Below are 20,957 nucleotides of genomic sequence, written 5' to 3'. Positions count from 1 at the left end.
CTTCGCTACTCCTTTCGTTTTTATGCATTCAACTTTTTATATAAAAGTGTTTTGTGGTTCTAAAAAAACAAATTCAAAATTAAAAAAAAAAAAACAAGTTAGAAAATGTCAGTCGATTTGACAGATGTATACCTTCAACCAAGGTTCGATTATTTAAATATATATTTTAACTTCTGTTATGATTATTCAAATTGTTGACCCTCTATGGAGTAGGTTACGAAGGAATGGGTCAATATTGACCATTTCGTGTCGGGCCTTGTAAAAGAGCGAGAAAAGAAAACCAACCGAAAGGTTTGGTTGTTGATTCGATTCTAATTTTATTTCTAAAATATGTTCCTTACGTACTACTGAAACTAATCTAACTTAACCTAATCGCAGCCACACAATTATTCTTATCTATTCTAATATTGAATGGAGAACATTGCAGGGCTGTTTGTCATTCTATTCATGTGGTCTTGTGCATCTACTGAGCGCATCGATATATGGACGTGTGGGTTATAACATTTATTATCTGACACATTATCGTATGCGTCAGCACACAAGACCACCGAATTGTTCACATGTGGTATTTTATGGCGGCTGGGAAATATGTAATTTTTGAATATTTATTGTTTATTGCTAGTTTTTCCAAGCGCCTCAACCGCACTCAAAAGTATGTACAAAGTATTTTGTACATTCTCTCGTGCGGCTTAAATGTGCATGTTTATAATGGACTGTATTTTTTATAAAGTTAACAAATGGATAATATGGAATATTTAAATATAAAGATATGAAAGATTTGAAAAGAAAATTTATGCGTAACTATCTATATATGTTGAAATAATATCAGCTAACCGCTTCCAGGAAACGACTCCAACGTTTAATCCAGCCTCTCTTGCCGATACCACCACCTTTATCTGCCGGCTTCATTTTCCATGCTGCCGAATTAGTAGTCCATCGCTGCAGACCGTCATCACCCACGTAGCAAATGATTGCCGTTGGCTTTATTGTAAGCTCCGATTCGTTATCTTCCATTCTCACGGCCATTGTTGGTTTGCTCTTGATTTCTTCAAGGCAATACCCTCCAGGAGGCGGAACCAAAGAGCTTTGTTCTGATTTTCCTACTTCGTCGATCCATTCTTTTCCTTTAGAAACGTTGTCGTACTCATCTTCCCCGCATCCGCCGAACATGTTGGAGCCTTCTGTACGTGAATCCATTCGTTCTTCACCGAGTGCTTCATTGCTCAGGGCGGATTCTAGTTCTTCTTTCCGTTCCTCGAAATGAAGACTTGCCGGCGGGAACAATTTCACAATACTTACTTCTAAGCAGGGAATCTGCCTTAGTTGAACGACATCATGTTCTATTCTTACATTTTCCACTTGTTTACACAGGTCATCTCTCTCAACTTCGACGACTTACCTTTCCTCTTGTTCCGTGTCTTTTTTACTTTTGCTGGATCGCTGCATTAGGAACATCTGCTCAATTTCTTCCATAATCGACTTCATTTGCTCCTGCTGCTGCTGCAGCATCACCTTCTGGAACGCCCGAAACTGTTGCAGCATTGTTGCTGTCAGGATGCCAGGCTTTTCGAGCTCAATACCTCCTGACGCTGTTGCATTTTCTCGATCCTCTTCTTGGAACCTTTGATTTTGAAACTCCTTTTTCATTTTTTGATTTTAAAAATATATATATATATATATATTTTTGTATATTTTGCTTCTTCGTTTTTTTCTGCCTTCTTGGCTTTTTTTCATTTATTTGTTATTATTTTTTTAATTTATTTCTTTTTTAATTGGGACTTTTAATGTCCTCTTTTCAAATTGTATATTTTCTTATTTTTTTGGGACTTTTGTTGTCCTCTTTTCACTTTGTTTTTGCCCCTATGGTTTGTGTAAATACGAAATTCTTCGATCTGGCAACCCTAATTCTATTTCCTAAATTTCGAGTCGATCCACAAGCTTTGCTTTTGTTTGTGTCGCTCAATTACTCAAAATGTCCGTTTGTGTCCTATCTGTGGCTTTTCAATTTTCCTTTTTCCTCAATAAAATCACTTGTAAACCAACCTACAATCACAACTGTTGTTATTGGTAAGCGCCGTTCAAATTTTGCAATTTGAATTCTAAATAAAGAACCATAATTGTTCTTTTCCCCAACATCAAACTTATTCCATTGTTTTATTTCTTTTTCTTCCATTTTTTCAATCCCAAACCGAGAGGAAAATATTTCTACTCCAAGGAATATTTTTCTGTCCACAAACAGCAGAATAACAATCCAGCATTTTCTAGGAAAATACCCACAATTTTGGCATTTTCATTTGGTCCTGTTCGAACCGGATTTTATTGCTGTTTTAATTTCCATTTTTCATCTAAAATCAAGGTAAGTTTGTGCTTATATTATCCAGTGAACGTCAATAGTGCATAAAAAAAAGAAACACATTAAACTTGAGTGCGTTAGTCAAAGTGTGTTTTGCCGTCGGCAATTTGATTTTTTCTTTTCTATCTAACGCACAGTGTTTCTAATTAGATTTCGAAAATTATTAATTTTTTCAGTATAATTTCGAATAATTTCAAATCCAATATTAAATATTCCCATAATTCTCCATATTTTTCTAAGATTTTAATAAATAAAGTGAAGAGATATTTCATTTATTATTTCAATTTTCAATAATATAAATTCCTATTTAATTTTCTTATTCGCCTATTTCTTAACTCGCGACAGTGTGTTTTCTTCTCATTTTTTTCCTTTTCGTTTTGCCGCGAAAATATTGCATTTTTTCTATTATCCATCGCTGTTTGTTTTTTTTCATTATTATTGTTGTTGTTGTAAGAGAACCCTCGCTGAATCTCTTCAACAACATCAATACCTACATACAGTCACTCATATTTCCACTTGTTGTTGAGTCGTTCGTTCGCTCAGCCAACACAAGCAGCGCTCTGTTGTGTCATTCCACTCAACAGTGATCGGTTATTTTTCTGTTGGTGTTCTCTTCGCTTGTACGTGCACCCTACCGTCGTTCCGTTTATATGGTCGCACTTTTCATAGTTTGCGACACATATTATTTTATATATTATTCGCACATATACCGGTTGGACTATTCAACCACCTTTGTTCCTCTTGGTATTTAGTGCATATTTTGCCGCTAGGTGTCGCCCTTTATATAAGAAGGTAGCTGTGAAATAATTAATTTTCACATTTTTTCGGAAAATTTTTAAACTTTTTTGTGACTTTTTGATATACTGTCCATATATTCGAGAAAAAAATTAGCCCTGGTCTATTAATAGTACATCCTGTTTCCGCCAGAGGTCGCTCGTGACATTGAAAAATATTCTTGAAAGTTTACGTTTATTCACAATTTCCCAATTTTCTTGCGAAAGGACATTCGATTTGGGTTATTTCAAAATACTTTCAAAGTTTTTTCGCTTGTTTTGGTTTTTAGTACTTCCTATCGCCGCTGGAGGTCGCTTTTCAAATAGAAAGTAGATACAAATTTTCCATTTTTCTCCGAATTTTGCCGAACTTTTCTGATTTTCGCCATATTTAAGCAGATATATTTCATATTTTCCTACTCTATATTCTTGAAAGGGCTGCAAATACTTAATTTTTTCCTTAAAGGGCATAGAGAATATCAACTTGTTTCAGATCTTTCTTCGATTTCTGAGAAATTATGTCGTTGGATTCCTTTATTCGTAACGCAGATCACCTAGTCGCATTTAATGCAGGTGTCAGCGATGATAATATTCCTCTAACGTCATCCCAATTAATAAAAATTCATATTTCCGAATTTAAGTCCCTATGGGAAAATGTGAAATCCTCATTCGAGCGATTCATGATCGATCGGGAAAATGAAGGGGATGAGGAAGATGGTGATGAAGATACTGCTTCTGAGTTGGAGACCTTCAAAGCTAAGTACAACAGTACGTACGTGACCTATTGTACATGTTTAGCCAAGTTGACTCAGCTTCTGGAGGATTTTCAGTCTCAAGCAGCTCCAAAAGAACCCACAACTTCTCCGCAATCATTACCATTCCAAAGTCCTACCTCTGTTATCCATCCCGATCATAGTTCAAGTTATTCTTTTAACATTCCACCATGCGACACCGAAGTCTTTGATGGAGATTACATGTCATGGCCAACATTCCGAGACATGTTCACGGCCGTGTACATCAAAAATTCCAGGCTCAGTCCAGTTGAGCGCTTATTCCATTTGACCCAGAAGACTAAAGGTGAAGCACGTGATATAGTCCAAAGAGCTCCCTTGACTAATCAAGGTTTCCAGCTAGCGTGGCAGAACCTATGTTCCCGTTTCGAAAATAAGCGCATTCTTGTGAATGGTCAGCTGAAAGTTTTATTCAATCTTCCGTTTTTAAAATCCGAATCAGCTAGTGCCATTAAGTCAATGCAACGTGATATCAACTCCTGTATTGATACACTTGCAATGTACGAGATCGATGTCAGAAGTTGGGATCCGATATTTGTATTTCTCTGTTCCAATCGTCTTCCAGACTCAACTCTGACCCTGTGGGAACAAGGTTTATCTGATAAAACAGCTATTCCAAAGTGGGTAGACCTTGACTCCTTTCTCACCAATCGGTATCGTACACTTGAGTCCGTTTCCGAGATGCGTAACCATCCAAAGTCTGATGAAAGTAAAGCGAAATCCATTTCACATTCAAAAGGTTCAAAATGCAGTTCATTCCAGACTAAAGTTTCGGTTCCGAAATGTCCATTGTGTGCGAATTCTTCACATATCATTCGGAAGTGTCCAAAGTTCATTGCCATGGACATAAGGCAGCGCACATCCGAGGTAAAGAAACAAGGTCTGTGCCTCAATTGTTTCTCGAAAACGCATCACGTACGAAATTGTACTAGCAAAAACAATTGCTTTGAGTGCCAAAAGAGACACAACACAATGCTTCATGTTCATGTCCATTCACCCACTCTTCCTTCCACCTCCAACAGTAATTCCACTTTGAACTCCAACTCTGTTCCATTCACTCCTAATTCCTCACAGTCCACTAGTTCTGGGAACGGAGTCATTCAATCTTGCTTCTCTGCAAGTTCAAGGGGAGTTTTATTGGGGACTGCGTTAGTAAATGTGCTACACCTGGGAGTCTCTTATCCAGCACGTGTTCTGCTTGATTCTGGATCTCAGGGAACCTTTATCTCCGAAAGATTTTTCAATAAATTAAAACTGCCATACCAGCGTACGAATGTGCAGATTTCCGGCCTTAATAATACCACTGCTGCTTCCGTTCGAAAATCATGTTCCTTAAATCTATGTTCAAGATTTGATAATTCCGTACGTGTCTCGGTCCAGGCATTTGTAGTTCCACATTTATCTGGAAACCTTCCGTCGCATACCTTGCCTCCTTCACTATTTTCTCTGCTTCCGAATATCAATCTTGCTGATCCACATTTCTACAAGAGCTCCAATATTGATCTGTTGATAGGCGGTGATTTCATTCCGGAAATCATGAGATCCGGACTAAAGCCTAATCTCTGTGATTCTTTAATCGGCCAAGAGACCATATTTGGATGGATCCTCACGGGTCCAATACCTACATCCACTCCGTCTCCATCATCCATAGTGATCTCCAATTTCTGCGAGATTTCTCTTGATAAAGAAATTAGTCGTTTCTGGGAGGTGGAGAATCTTCCAAGGAAAAGATTTTATTCCGAATCCGATGAACTTTGCGAGCGTCTATTCATGTCAACTACATCAAGAAATGAAGATGGCAGGTATATTGTTCGCCTTCCTTTCAAGGATGGATTTCCAGATACAATTCGTTTTGGACAATCCCGCCCAAGCGCTCTCTCACAGTTCCTTCGTAATGAGAATCGCTTAATCCGAAATCCAAAGTTGAAGAAAGAGTATGACCAGGTTCTAGACGAGTACATACAACTAAATCACATGAATTCAATTCAAGCTCCGAGCTGTAACAATGATTCCTTCCATTACTACATGCCTCACCACGCAGTTTTTAAGCCAGAAAGTTCGACCACTAAAGTTCGAGTGGTTTTTAATGCATCTTCTGCTTCTTCTAATGGTCGAAGTCTCAACGATCTTTTGCATACTGGTCCAGTATTGCAGAATGACTTGACCACGTTGATTCTCAAATGGCGATTTTTCCGATATGTGTTCAACGCTGATATCCAGAAAATGTACCGTCAGATCCTAGTTCATTCTGATCATACTCCATTCCAAAGAATAGTCTTCCGCAACCACCCAGGTGATATCATTCAAGATTTTGAGCTACAAACTGTCACATTTGGTGTCAATTGTGCTCCGTATTTAGCTATCCGCACTCTGCTTCGACTAGCTGATGACGTCCAAAGTAGCCATCCAAAGGCTAGCATGATAATTCGTAATTATATGTACGTGGATGATGTACTTTCCGGTGCACATTCAATTTCCGATGCTCTTCAATCCAGAAATGAGCTTAAAACCGCTCTAGCATCAGCTGGCTTCTCCCTTCGAAAATGGACAGCGAACTCAATGGATATTCTAGCGGATCTTCCAAAAGATCATTTGTTGTGTGATTTCCTAAACTTCGACGACTGTAGCACAGCAAAAACGCTAGGAATTCGTTGGAACGCTCGTTCAGATTCATTTTTCTTTTCGACAACGCCTTTTCCATCTTCGTGTTCCTACACAAAAAGGGAGATTCTTTCTCAGATCTCCAAATTATTTGATCCTGCTGGCTGGCTTTCGCCATGTATTGTCGTGGCAAAAATAATAATGCAGCAGATTTGGTCCGATGGTACTGGTTGGGACGAAGTCATAAGTCCAGCCACCTTGCACCAGTGGAAAAGGTTTCAATCCGGCTATTCAAGTATTGATCGAGTTTGCTGAAGTTCAGTTTCATGGATTCTGCGATGCTTCTGAAAAAGCTTACGCAGCCGCTTTATATGTGCGAATAGCTAACGGTACTTCCATATTCACCCACCTGGTGTATTCCAAAACAAGAGTTGCTCCAGTGAAGACACTGTCTATTCCAAGACTAGAACTATGTGGAGCTGTCCTACTGGCAGAAATGATCGACGTACTGCTCCCAACGCTCGATATTCCCAACTACTCTGACTGAGAAGAGAAAACCAACCGAATGGTTTGGTTGTTGATTCAATTCTAATTTTATTTAAGGAATATGTTTCTTACGTACTACTGAAACTAATCTAACTTAACCTAGTCGCAGCCACACAATTGTTCTTATCTATTCTAATACTGAATGGAGAACATTGCAGGGCTGCTTGACATCTCATTCAAGTGGTCTTGTGCATCTACTGAGCGCATCGATATCTGTGCGGGTCATAACCTTTATTATCTGGCACATTATCGTATGCGTCAGCGCACAAGATCACCGAATTGTTCACATGTGGTATTTTATGGCGGCTGGGAAATATGTAATTTTTGAATATTGATTGTTTATTGCTAGTTTTTCCCAGCGCCTCAACCGCACTCAAAAGTATGTACAAAGTATTTTGTACATTCTCCCGGGCGGCTTAAATGCGTATATTTTAGTGGACTGTATTAGAAATTAAATGGGTGTAGAACAGGACTGTATAAAAAATATTTAGATATTTAGATTTAAAACTAATTATACTATACTATATAAATTATCCTAGGTGACCGCTTGCAGGAAACGGCTCCACTTTCCTATCCAGCCTCTCTTGCCGATACCACCACCTTTATCTGCCGGCTTCATTTTCCATACTACCGAATTAATAGTCCATCGATGCAGACAGCCATCATTCACGTCGGAAAGGATTACCATTGGCTCCATGGTACGCTCTGCTTTGTCGTCTTCCTTTCTTAAGGTTATTGGTGGTTTGTGGTGGTGGTAATACACTTCCGGAACCAGAGACATTTCTTTGGCTTTTTCTACTTCATCGATGCATTCTTTTCCTGCTAATTTACCACATTCGTCGACAATTTTTGAACCTTCTGTGCGTGGCGACTTTTCTTCTTTTTCCTCTTCTGCAATAAGACTATTTATTACTTCTCTTACAAAACGGTCGTCCTCATTGCCATTGCATCGATTGGTTTTTACTAAATTGAGAGGTTCCTCCCGAAATGGTTTTCTATATGTCAGCGCTGACACGACACCAGAACGTTTTTCTTCTTCCCGTTCCTCAAAATGAGAACTTGCCGGCGGGAAGCACTTCACAATATTTCCTTCTAAACATCGAATCTGTTTTAGATTAACGGCATTATCTCCCTTTCTTACACTTGCTAGTTGCTTGGACAGGTCATCTTTCTCAGCTTCCAAGACTCGTCGTGCTCTTTCCGAGCTAGCCAATTTTTCATTGACTTTCTTTAACTTCGTTTTTAGATGTCGCACTTGATCATTCTGAACTCGATGTTTTTCTTCGAATTGTTCATCTTTGGACCGCAGGTTTTCTTCAGATTTGGCGAGCAGATATTTTTCGTGGGCCTTGGCATTTCTCAATATCGTTTCACTTTTTTCCACTTCGATTATTAGCTGAGAACGCAATTCGATTGCTTTTCCCTGCAGAGATTGTAAATTATTTTCATAGGCTTGCATTTGTTCGTGCAAACCATCTTCCAATTCTCTGTCGTAATCTTCCTTTGTATCGAATCTTCGATTTCTTCATCGATGTCCAAGCCTGTGTAATTGCGACTCCGGGTTGCTAAAAGCTTCATTGCTGATAACATACACATATCCACATCACAGGACAATGTCTTCATAAGGGTTGGAAGATATTTTTGGTGTACCCTCAAGTACCGTCGTAACTGGTAATATGTGTTTTCTACCAGTACCTTCCATGCCGCGACGTGTTTCACCTTTTCAAAGGCTGACGTCGACGTTAATAGCTGGAAATAGTCTGCCAAAGTGGTGATATTTTCTTCCATTTTTTTATTAATTTTTTATTTAAATGTTTGTCCTCTTTTAAAAACTTTTTTATATTGCCTTCTTGGCTTTTTTCTATTTTTTGCTTTTTTTCCAGTTGGGACTTTGATGTCCTCTTTTCAAAATTGTATGTTTTTCTTTTATTTGGGACTTTGTTGTCTTCTTATCTCTTTTTTTTTTAATTAGTTTTTTTTTGGTTTTGCCCCTATGGCGTGTTTTGTAATTTTTGCCCTTCGGGTCTTTTTTGTAATATGTTTTTTTTTTTTATTTTTTTTTAATTCTGCCTCTATGGCATTTTTTATTTTTGCACTATGGCTTTTTCAAATACTTTAATCCCTTCGACTATTTTTTAAAATGTCTCAGCAGACTTTTGTCTTGTAGCTGTTCTCCTCTTTTTTGAAAAATAGCTACTTCTTTTTTGGTTATTTTGAGTTTCTTACCACTGGTGGGGGATAACTCAAACCAATTTAATTTTAGGTCGTCGATTCTTTATTATTCGAAGGACCAATGAATGAGAAGAGAAACACGACCGAACGGTTTGGCTGTAGATTCAGTTCTATTTTGGATCCGGCTCGAAGCACCAATGAGTGAGAAGAGAAAACCAACCGAATGGTTTGGTTGTTGATTCAATTCTAATTTTATTTAAGGAATATGTTTCTTACGTACTACTGAAACTAATCTAACTTAACCTAGTCGCAGCCACACAATTATTCTTATCTATTCTAATACTGAATGGAGAACATTGCAGGGCTGCTTGACATCTCATTCAAGTGGTCTTGTGCATCTACTGAGCGCATCGATATCTGTGCGGGTCATAACCTTTATTATCTGGCACATTATCGTATGCGTCAGCGCACAAGATCACCGAATTGTTCACATGTGGTATTTTATGGCGGCTGGGAAATATGTAATTTTTGAATATTGATTGTTTATTGCTAGTTTTTCCCAGCGCCTCAACCGCACTCAAAAGTATGTACAAAGTATTTTGTACAACTCCGTATTCTGCTGGTCAGACTCCACAATAGTTCTTTCCTGGCTTTCCAAACCGCCATGTCATTGGTTAACATTCGTAGCCAACAGAGTTTCCACTATCATTCAAGTGGTAGACCCTTCCAAATTCCATCACGTTTCGTCCGAATCAAATCCTGCTGATTTGGCAAGTCGCGGTCTGTCACCTCAAGACATCGTTCAAAATGATCTCTGGTGGTTCGGACCTTCTTGGCTTCGGGAATCCACAAACCGATGGCCAGACCGTGTTCATATTCAAGAAACGTGTGTGGAACGTAAACCCCTGAAGGTTCACTTTTCATACTTCGAAGATTCCGCCGATATTCTTGAAAACTTTTCTTCCTATCCACGTTCGCTTAGAGTGTTTGCGTATATTCATCGATTCTTCCGCCGAACACATCCACGACTTCGCGCTAATTTCATCGAGAATACTCTACTTGTTTCCAGTTCTGAAATACTTGTGGCGCGAAATCTACTGATCAAATGGTATCAGAAATTTCATTTTCCTAATGAGTACAAGGCATTATCCTGCAAGCAGCAAGTTTCACCATCAAGTTCCATTTTAAGTCTAAATCCATTCCTAGACTCCGATGGTGTAATCCGTTCCTGTGGGCGATTAGATTCTTCTCCAAGTATTCCATACGAGGAGAAACGCCCAATCATCCTTCCATACAGCTGCAAATTTGCTCGGCTTTATGTTGATTTTGTTCATAAAATCACTATACATGGAGGAAATCAATTAGTTCTTCGAGTAATAAGATCCCAGTATTGGATTCCTAAAGTCAAGAACCTCATTAAAGCTTCTATCCATAAATGCAAGCCTTGTATCCTGTATAAGAAGCGCTGTCAGAAACAGATAATGGCTGCTCTTCCTCCTGAACGTACAGAGCTTACTCGTGCATTTTATCGCACTGGACTAGATTTTGCTGGTCCCTTCGATATTAAAACTTATTGCGGACGCTCATGCCGTATAACAAAGGGATACGTATGTGTGTTCGTATGTTTTTCCACTAAAGCAATACATCTCGAAGCAACGTCCGATCTTTCCACTTCCACCTTCTTGGCAGCATTTCATAGATTCGTCTCTAGACGAGGATGTCCTGCACATCTTTATTCCGATAATGGTACAACGTTTGTGGGAGCGTCCAAAGTCCTGGCGAAAGAGTTTATTCAAGCTTCTCGTTCCGCTGTTATCTCTAATTATTCCGTGCAAAATCTTAGCTGGCACTTCATTCCGCCTGGGGCTCCTCATATGGGAGGGCTCTGGGAAGCCGGGGTTAAAAGTTTCAAAACCCATTTCAAAAAGTTTGCCGGCTCATTCAAGTTTACGTTCGAAGAATTTCTAACGCTTCTGACCAGAATTGAAGCCTGTTTGAATTCTCGTCCTCTCTCTCCTATTTCCTCTGAGCCAACAGATTTTGCCGCATTAACTCCTGGCCACTTTCTAATAGGCACGCCTATTTTAGTCCCTGTTGATCCACACCTAGAAGACAGTCCAATTTCATTAATCAACAGGTGGCAGCGACTAAAAGCAATCCATCAGAGTTTCTGTGCTCGTTGGAAGACTGAATATCTCCGAGAACTCCAAAAGCGTTATAAATGGCAAACATGTGAGAAGGACATTGAAGAAAACACACTGGTCGCAATTTATGATGATAATCTTCGGCCAAATTCCTGGCGCCTTGGTCGAGTTTGCAAGACTTATCAAGGTTCCGATCATAATATCCGTGTTGCAGATATTATAACTCAAAAAGGGGTTATTACACGCCCTATCACTAAGCTTGTCGTCCTTCCAAGCCACTAAATTCATATTTTCTTCTTTCCCTTCTCTGTCCTTTTGTCCGCATTCTATTTAGAACCATGCCCAAACATTCCGCCCCCAAAGGTCAGCGCAACCACAACAAAGCCCCATACCAAAATGGGAAATTCTTGTGCCGGCTCTGTCAGCGTCCCCATTCCTTACGTCGGTGCCATAAGTTCCTGGATATGGACATGACGGAACGGTTCGAAGTGGTGCGCAAGCACAAATATTGCGTGAATTGTTTGGCCCTGGACCATTCCCATGGTTCGTGTTTCAGTGACACCGGCTGTCGCCACTGTCACAAGTACCACCACACACTGCTCCACGTGGATCCAAAGCTGCGGGCCCAAATCCTTCCACCATCTCCTAAGTCCCGATCGGAATCTAGGTCGGTTTCACCGCGACCATCAACCTCTAAAGCTCGGCGAGTACCAAACAGGCCTTCTTCGTCCTCAGCAACTTCGCATAACCCGAAGGGATCTCTCACATCCCTGATCCAGCAAAATCGGACCATTTTGCTACCCACCGTCCTGGTAAGGATAGATGCAAAGAATGTGGCGCGATGTTTGTTGGATTCCGCCTCTCCAGTAAGCCGTGTGTCGAGGAGCTTTGTGGAGAAAATTAAAGTCAACTCCTTGACATTAAGAGAGGAGACAGTGTGCCAATTGACTCTGTTCTCAAGATTTGACTCCAAAGTGAAAATCGAGGGCACCTTTCGCGTGGATAATCGGATCACCACAAAGACGCCAGCCGAATCCCTGCCCGACGACTTCAAAAAAAATTTCCCCCATCTTTTCTTGGCTGATCCGAAATTTTACCAGTCATCGGGAATAGATATCGTCATAGGCGTCGATATCTACCCGAAAGTAATTTCGGAGGGGGTGTATGCCAGGAATGGGTTACCAACTGCCCAAAGTACCGTTTTTGGGCAGTTGGTTTACCAGTCATCGGGTCATTCAGTTTGGTTATATGATAACTTGCACCTACATGGCCCATTTACGATAGCGTGATTACAACAGACAGACGGACAGACAGACAGACACACAGACAGAGAGACGGACATGGCTAACTCGTCTTAGAATTTTACGCTGATCAAGAATATATATACTTTGTTGGGTCTGACATCAGTTACAAACGGAATGACAAAATTAATATACCCTCCATAGTATGGTGGAGGGTATAAAAATAAAATCCGTTAAAAATTCTATTAAAATCTTAAAAATACCGAATGCCTATACGACGACGTGGACCTGCATAGGCAACTTTTGTCATAAATTATTACAATATTTAAATGCGAAACTTGAAGAAAAATATGTTTATAATGTAGCTAAAATCATCAAAACACCGAATATAGGGGGTACCGTTATATGTGCGCTATACGAAGACGTGGACCTGAAGTATCCACTAAGAACTTCACATGCGAAATTTGAAATAATCCCGGTAAATAATGTCGCTAAAATCATCAAAATACCGAATATCGGGGGGTACGGTATATGGGGGCTATACGAAGATGTGGACCTACATGGCCCATTTTCTCTTTAAGGCTGCAGCATCTATTACGAATTTCAAATGCCAACTTTGAAATGATTCCGGTAAATAATGTCGCTAAAATCATCAAAATACCGAATATCGGGGGGTACCATTATATAGGGGCTATACGAAGACGTGGACCTACATAGATTATTTTCTATCTTAGGCTGTAGTATCCATTACGAACTTCAAATGACAAATTTGAAACAATTCCGGTGAATAATGTCGCAAAATTATCAAAAGACGGACGGACAGACAGACAGAAGGACATGGCTAAATCATCTTAGAATTTTACGCTGATCAAGAATATATATACTTTGTTGGGTCTGACATGAGTATTTCGAGGAGTTACAAACGGAATGACAAAATTAATATACCCTCCATAGTATGGTGGAGGGTATAAAAAGGCAATATTTTCAAAATGTTTGTATAGATGAAAAAGTTTTAGACAAGCGACTCCCCAACCGAATTTAAAACAGAAAAATACAAAAATATATGTTAAGTGTCAATATTTATAAAAATAAACAAGTAAAACCAAATTAATATACCCTCCATAGTATGGTGGAGGGTATAAAAAGGCAATATTTTCAAAATGTTTGTATAGATGAAAAAGTTTTAGACATGCGACTCTCCAACCGAATTTAAAACAGAAAAATACAAAAATATATGTTAAGTGTCAATATTTATAAAAATAAACAAGTAAAACCAAGTTGAGTTTGGCCGGGTCGAGTTTAGTACCACTCGGAAGGACGATCAGACAACTCCATTGAAAAATGTGGCTACAATTATCAAAGTACCGAATATCGGGAAGTACCGTTATATATACGGGACTAGCATAACCCGGCGCGCTTCGCTACTCCTTTCGTTTTTATGCATTCAACTTTTTATATAAAAGTGTTTTGTGGTTCTAAAAAAACAAATTCAAAATTAAAAAAAAAAAACAAGTTAGAAAATGTCAGTCGATTTGACAGATGTATACCTTCAACCAAGGTTCGATTATTTAATTATATTTTGACTTCTGTTATGATTATTCAAATTGTCGACCCTCTATGGAGTAGGTTACGAAGGAATGGGTCAATATTGACCATTTCGTGTCGGGCCTTGTAAAAGAGCGAGAAAAGAAAACCAACCGAAAGGTTTGGTTGTTGATTCAATTCTAATTTTATTTCTAAAATATGTTCCTTACGTACTACTGAAACTAATCTAACTTAACCTAATCGCAGCCACACAATTATTCTTATCTATTCTAATATTGAATGGAGAACATTGCAGGGCTGTTTGTCATTTCATTCATGTGGTCTTGTGCATCTACTGAGCGCATCGATATATGGACATGTGGGTTATAACATTTATTATCTGACACATTATCGTATGCGTCAGCACACAAGATCACCGAATTGTTCACATGTGGTATTTTATGGCGGCTGGGAAATATGTAATTTTTGAATATTTATTGTTTATTGCTAGTTTTTCCAAGCGCCTCAACCGCACTCAAAAGTATGTACAAAGTATTTTGTACATTCTCTCGGGCGGCTTAAATGTGCATGTTTATAATGGACTGTATTTTTTATAAAGTTAACAAATGGATAATATGGAATATTTAAATATAAAGATATGAAAGATTTGAAAAGAAAATTTATGCGTAACTATCTATATATGTTGAAATAATATCAGCTAACCGCTTCCAGGAAACGACTCCAATGTTTAATCCAGCCTCTCTTGCCGATACCACCACCTTTATCTGCCGGCTTCATTTTCCATGCTGCCGAATTAGTAGTCCATCGCTGCAGACCGTCATCACCCACGTAGCAAATGATTGCCGTTGGCTTTATTGTAAGCTCCGATTCGTTATCTTCCATTCTCACGGCCATTGTTGGTTTGCTCTTGATTTCTTCAAGGCAATACCCTCCAGGAGGCGGAACCAAAGAGCTTTGTTCTGATTTTCCTACTTCGTCGATCCATTCTTTTCCTTTAGAAACGTTGTCGTACTCATCTTCCCCGCATCCGCCGAACATGTTGGAGCCTTCTGTACGTGAATCCATTCGTTCTTCACCGAGTGCTTCATTGCTCAGGGCGGATTCTTGTTCTTCTTTCCGTTCCTCGAAATGAGGACTTGCCGGCGGGAACAATTTCACAATACTTACTTCTAAGCAGGGAATCTGCTTTAGTTGAACGGCATCATGTTATTCTTAAATTTTCCACTTGTTCATCTCTCTCAACTTCGACGACTTACCTTTCCTCTTGTTCCGTGTCTTTTTTATTTTGCTGGATCGCTGCATTAGGAACATCTGCTCAATGTCTTCCATAATCGACATCATTTGCTCCTGCTGCTGCTGCAGCACCACCTTCTGGAACGCCCGAAACTGTTGTAGCATTGTTGCTGTCAGGATGCCAGGCTTTTCGAGCTCAATACCTCCTGACGCTGTTGCATTTTCTCGATCCTCTTCTTGGAACTTTTGATTTTGGAACTCCTTTTTCATTTTTTGATTTTTAATATATATATATATATATATATATATATATATATATATATATATATATATATATATATATATATATATATATATATATATATATATATATATATATATATATATATATATATATATATATATGGTTTTTTTTTGTATATTTGCTTCTTCCTTTTTTTCCTGCTTTCTTGGCTTTGTTTCATTTATTTATTATTATTTTTTTAATTTATTTCTTGTTTAATTGGGACTTTTAATGTCCTCTTTTCAAAATTGTACATTTTCCTATTTTATTGGCACTTTTGTTGTCCTCTTTTCACTTTGTTTTTGCCCCTATGGTTTTTTATTTTATTTTGCCATTATGGCTTTTTTATTTATTTTGCCCCTGTGGCTTTTTTGCTTTGTTTTTGCCTTAATGGCTTTTTTATTTAATTAATCCCTTCGGCTATTTTTAAAATGCCCCTATGGTCTTACATTTAAAAATGCCTCAACGGATAAATATATGTTAAGTGTCAATATTTATAAAAATAAACAAGTAAAACCAAGTTGAGTTTGGCCGGGTCGAGTTTAGTACCACTCGGAAGGACGATCAGACAACTCCATTGAAAAATGTGGCTACAATTATCAAAGTACCGAATATCGGGAAGTACCGTTATATATACGGGACTAGCATAACCCGGCGCGCTTCGCTACTCCTTTCGTTTTTATGCATTCAACTTTTTATATAAAAGTGTTTTGTGGTTCTAAAAAAACAAATTCAAAATTAAAAAAAAAAACAAGTTAGAAAATGTCAGTCGATTTGACAGATGTATACCTTCAACCAAGGTTCGATTATTTAATTATATTTTGACTTCTGTTATGATTATTCAAATTGTCGACCCTCTATGGAGTAGGTTACGAAGGAATGGGTCAATATTGACCATTTCGTGTCGGGCCTTGTAAAAGAGCGAGAAAAGAAAACCAACCGAAAGGTTTGGTTGTTGATTCAATTCTAATTTTATTTCTAAAATATGTTCCTTACGTACTACTGAAACTAATCTAACTTAACCTAATCGCAGCCACACAATTATTCTTATCTATTCTAATATTGAATGGAGAACATTGCAGGGCTGTTTGTCATTTCATTCATGTGGTCTTGTGCATCTACTGAGCGCATCGATATATGGACATGTGGGTTATAACATTTATTATCTGACACATTATCGTATGCGTCAGCACACAAGATCACCGAATTGTTCACATGTGGTATTTTATGGCGGCTGGGAAATATGTAATTTTGAATATTTATTGTTTATTGCTAGTTTTTCCAAGCGCCTCAACCGCACTCAAAAGTATGTACAAAGTATTTTGTACATTCTCTCGGGCGGCTTAAATGTGCATGTTTATAATGGACTGTATTTTTTATAAAATTAACAAATGGATAATATGGAATATTTAAATATAAAGATATGAAAGATTTGAAAAGAAAATTTATGCGTAACTATCTATATATGTTGAAATAATATCAGCTAACCGCTTCCAGGAAACGACTCCAATGTTTAATCCAGCCTCTCTTGCCGATACCACCACCTTTATCTGCCGGCTTCATTTTCCATGCTGCCGCATTAGTAGTCCATCGCTGCAGACCGTCATCACCCACGTAGCAAATGATTGCCGTTGGCTTTATTGTAAGCTCCGATTCGTTATCTTCCATTCTCACGGCCATTGTTGGTTTGCTCTTGATTTCTTCAAGGCAATACCCTCCAGGAGGCGGAACCAAAGAGCTTTGTTCTGATTTTCCTACTTCGTCGATCCATTCTTTTCCTTTAGAAACGTTGTTGTACTCATCTTCCCCGCATCCGCCGAACATGTTGGAGCCTTCTGTACGTGAATCCATTCGTTCTTCACCGAGTGCTTCATTGCTCAGGGCGGATTCTTGTTCTTCTTTCCGTTCCTCGAAATGAGGACTTGCCGGCGGGAACAATTTCACAATACTTACTTCTAAGCAGGGAATCTGCTTTAGTTGAACGGCATCATGTTATTCTTAAATTTTCCACTTGTTCATCTCTCTCAACTTCGACGACTTACCTTTCCTCTTGTTCCGTGTCTTTTTTATTTTGCTGGATCGCTGCATTAGGAACATCTGCTCAATGTCTTCCATAATCGACATCATTTGCTCCTGCTGCTGCTGCAGCACCACCTTCTGGAACGCCCGAAACTGTTGTAGCATTGTTGCTGTCAGGATGCCAGGCTTTTCGAGCTCAATACCTCCTGACGCTGTTGCATTTTCTCGATCCTCTTCTTGGAACTTTTGATTTTGGAACTCCTTTTTCATTTTTTGATTTTTAATATATATATATATATATATATATATATATATATATATATATATATATATATATATATATATATATATATATATATATATATATATATATATATATATATATATATTTTTTTTTTTTTTTTTGTATATTTTGCTTCTTCCTTTTTTTCCTGCTTTCTTGGCTTTGTTTCATTTATTTATTATTATTTTTTTAATTTATTTCTTGTTTAATTGGGACTTTTAATGTCCTCTTTTCAAAATTGTACATTTTCCTATTTTATTGGCACTTTTGTTGTCCTCTTTTCACTTTGTTTTTGCCCCTATGGTTTTTTATTTTATTTTGCCATTATGGCTTTTTTATTTATTTTGCCCCTGTGGCTTTTTTGCTTTGTTTTTGCCTTAATGGCTTTTTTATTTAATTAATCCCTTCGGCTATTTTTAAAATGCCCCTATGGTCTTACATTTAAAAATGCCTCAACGGACTTTCTTTTCTGTAGCAATTCTCCTCTTTTTCTGAAAAATAGCTACATTTACTTGTAGAGAGTCTCTTACCAGTGGTGAGGGAAAACTCCTACAATTTTAAATTTTGTGAGAAAAGAAACACGACCGATTCGTTAGGGTCTTATTTCAATTCTCGATCCCGCTTGAAGGATCAATTTTTAAATGAGAAAAGAAAACCAACCGAATGGTTAGGCTGTACTTTCAATTCTATTTTGGATCCTGCTCGGAGGATCAATGTTTTTAATGATAAGAATAGAGTCCGATCTCCCTCTTCTATTCCGTTTTCGGCTCGACTGGAGCAATATTTAGTGAGAAAAGAAACACGACCGCTTCGTTGGGGTGTTATTTCAATTCTCGATCCGGCTCGAAGGACCAATGAATGAGAAGAGAAAACCAACCGAAAGGTTTGGTTGTTGATTCAATTCTAATTTTATTTCTAAAATGTGTTCCTTACGTACTAATGAAACTAATCTAACTTAACCTAATCGCAGCCACACAATTATTCTTATCTATTCTAATATTGAATGGAGAACATTGCAGGGCTGCTTGTGATTTCATTCATGTGGTCTTGTGCATCTACATTAACATTTATTATCTGACACATTATCGTATGCGTCAGCACACAAGATCACCGAATTGTTCACATGTGGTATTTTATGGCGGCTGGGAAATATGTAATTTTTGAATATTTATTGTTTATTGCTAGTTTTTCCCAGCGCCTCAACCGCACTCAAAAGTATGTACAAAGTATTTTGTACAGGCCTGAATACATATGATATAAATGTGGTGACTTGCCCCGTTTGGACTATATTGGCTACTTCCTTCAATTTATATGAAATATATGATAAATTTTAGGGATGTTGAAATGTATTTGAGTTACCAGATATAGTCGACCGAAGTATTCCATTTTTTTGCTTCATATAATACATATAAAAAATTTGGTATGAGCAAAATTACAAGAAAATCTAACAGTTATATCAAATTTATGGGAAATCATAAATTCAATATTCATCTCAGGTTTCTTGTTGAGAAAAATATTTAGATATAGGAAATTGTAAAAAATCGCTGATTTGTTTCGCAAGTTATGACAGAGAAGTCCTTTGTAGGCGAGCTAGCAGAAGGGTTCGCAGATATATATCATCTTCACAACAGATCTTGTGTTAGCTTAAATGTTTGAAAGTGTAAAATTTGAAGAGATTTGGACGCTTAATTTGCCTTCTATGAGCGTTTTGTTTTTCAAAATCTTGAAGCCTATGTACCAGAATGGTCCGATCTGTACCGTTTTTAAAAACGATCCTGTGTTGATGGAAATATTCTGATGTGCCAAGTCTAAATGGAAACGGAAGTTAATTTTGCGTCTTATGAGCTTAATGAAACTACAAGTGGGGGGAGGTGGGCCATACCAAAACGTTGACCTATGTGACCCATTTTCAATAGCAAGCCCTGCAGACGTAATACATATTTAAGTAAAATTGTATCAACCTACTTCATTTCGCTTGTAAGCTAGAGTGATTTCAGACGGACAGACGTATTGACGGACGGACATTGCTAAATCGACATGGAATTTTATGCTGATCAAGAATATATACATATATATACTAAAAAGTATATTTCGAGGTGTTACAAACGGAATGACAAACTTAACATATCCTCCATACTATAGCGGAGGGTATAATATATAATATAGATGCAAACAAGTAAAAAAGCTGTAAGTTCGGCCGGGCCGAATTTTTAATACCCTCCACCATTTGGTACAAATTTGGCAATTTCCAAAAAATAAAATCCGTTAAAAATTCTGTTAATATCTTAAGAATGCCGAATGCTTATACGACGACGTGGGCCTGCATAGGCAACTTTTGTCATAAGTTATTACAATATTTAAATGCGAAACTTGAAGAAAAATCTGTTTATAATGTAGCTAAAATCATTAAAATACCGTATATGGGGGATACCGTTATATGGGGGCTATACGAAGACGTGGACCTGCACAGACAATTTTCTGGCATGGGCTGAAGTATCCATTACGAACTTCACATGCGAAAGTTGAAACAATCCCGGTAAATAATGTCGATAAAATCATCAACATACCGAAAATCGGGGGGTACGGTATATTGGCCAAATGAAGACTTGGACTATATGGCCCATTTTCTGTTTTATGCTGCAGTATCTATTACGAACTTCAAATACCAAATTTGGAACGATTTCGCTAAATAATGTCGCTAAAATCATCAAAATACCGAATATCGGGGGCTACCGTTATATGGGGGCTATATAAGGACGTGGACCTACATGGCTCATTTTTTGACTTAGGATTACGAATCCATTACGAACTTCAAATACCAAATTTGAAAAAATTCCGGTGAATAATGTCGCTAAAATCATCAAATTACAGAATATCGGGGGGTACCATTATATTACGAACTTCAAATACCAAATTTGAAACGATTCCGGTAAACAATGTCGCTAAAATCATCAAAATACTGAATATCGGGGG

The 20,957-nt window shown here is 38.0% G+C and overlaps 3 protein-coding genes across 10 annotated transcripts in view; 1 reads left to right on the top strand and 2 right to left on the bottom strand.

The window, feature by feature from the left end:
- The window catches only part of LOC105262572 (uncharacterized), a 736,506-nt gene that overhangs the window by 69,926 nt on the left and 645,623 nt on the right, over positions 1 to 20,957 (bottom strand). The window lies entirely within an intron of this gene.
- LOC131803504 (uncharacterized) lies at positions 1,329 to 15,225 on the top strand. The gene is made up of 3 exons (XM_059124854.1): positions 1,329 to 2,356; positions 11,715 to 12,590; positions 15,165 to 15,225. Exons 2-3 carry the CDS (start codon positions 11,719 to 11,721, stop codon positions 15,223 to 15,225), a joined length of 933 nt encoding a protein of 310 aa, XP_058980837.1. The 5' UTR covers positions 1,329 to 2,356; positions 11,715 to 11,718.
- LOC131803464 (uncharacterized) lies at positions 14,327 to 15,681 on the bottom strand. The gene is made up of 2 exons (XM_059124825.1): positions 15,423 to 15,681; positions 14,327 to 15,348 (listed from the first exon to the last, which is right to left on the bottom strand). Exons 1-2 carry the CDS (start codon positions 15,667 to 15,669, stop codon positions 15,251 to 15,253), a joined length of 345 nt encoding a protein of 114 aa, XP_058980808.1. The 5' UTR covers positions 15,670 to 15,681; the 3' UTR covers positions 14,327 to 15,250.

Source organism: Musca domestica, unplaced genomic scaffold (genome assembly GCF_030504385.1).
Source record: "Musca domestica strain aabys unplaced genomic scaffold, Musca_domestica.polishedcontigs.V.1.1 30, whole genome shotgun sequence".
Lineage (NCBI taxonomy): Eukaryota > Metazoa > Arthropoda > Insecta > Diptera > Muscidae > Musca > Musca domestica.
This window is presented reverse-complemented; position numbering and strand designations above follow the sequence as displayed.

What these genes read in the sequence shown, in the direction of transcription:
- LOC131803504 (XM_059124854.1), top strand. Translation starts at nt 11,719, where the DNA reads ATGCCCAAACATTCCGCCCCCAAAGGTCAGCGCAACCACAACAAAGCC. An exon ending in CAAAGTACCGTTTTTGGGCA is followed by an intron (nt 12,591 to 15,164) that starts GTTGGTTTACCA and finishes CTTTTCCTTTAG; the next exon opens with AAACGTTGTCGTACTCATCT.
- LOC131803464 (XM_059124825.1), bottom strand. Translation starts at nt 15,669, where the DNA reads ATGAAAAAGGAGTTCCAAAATCAAAAGTTCCAAGAAGAGGATCGAGAA. An exon ending in GACACGGAACAAGAGGAAAG is followed by an intron (nt 15,349 to 15,422) that starts GTAAGTCGTCGA and finishes CAACTAAAGCAG; the next exon opens with ATTCCCTGCTTAGAAGTAAG.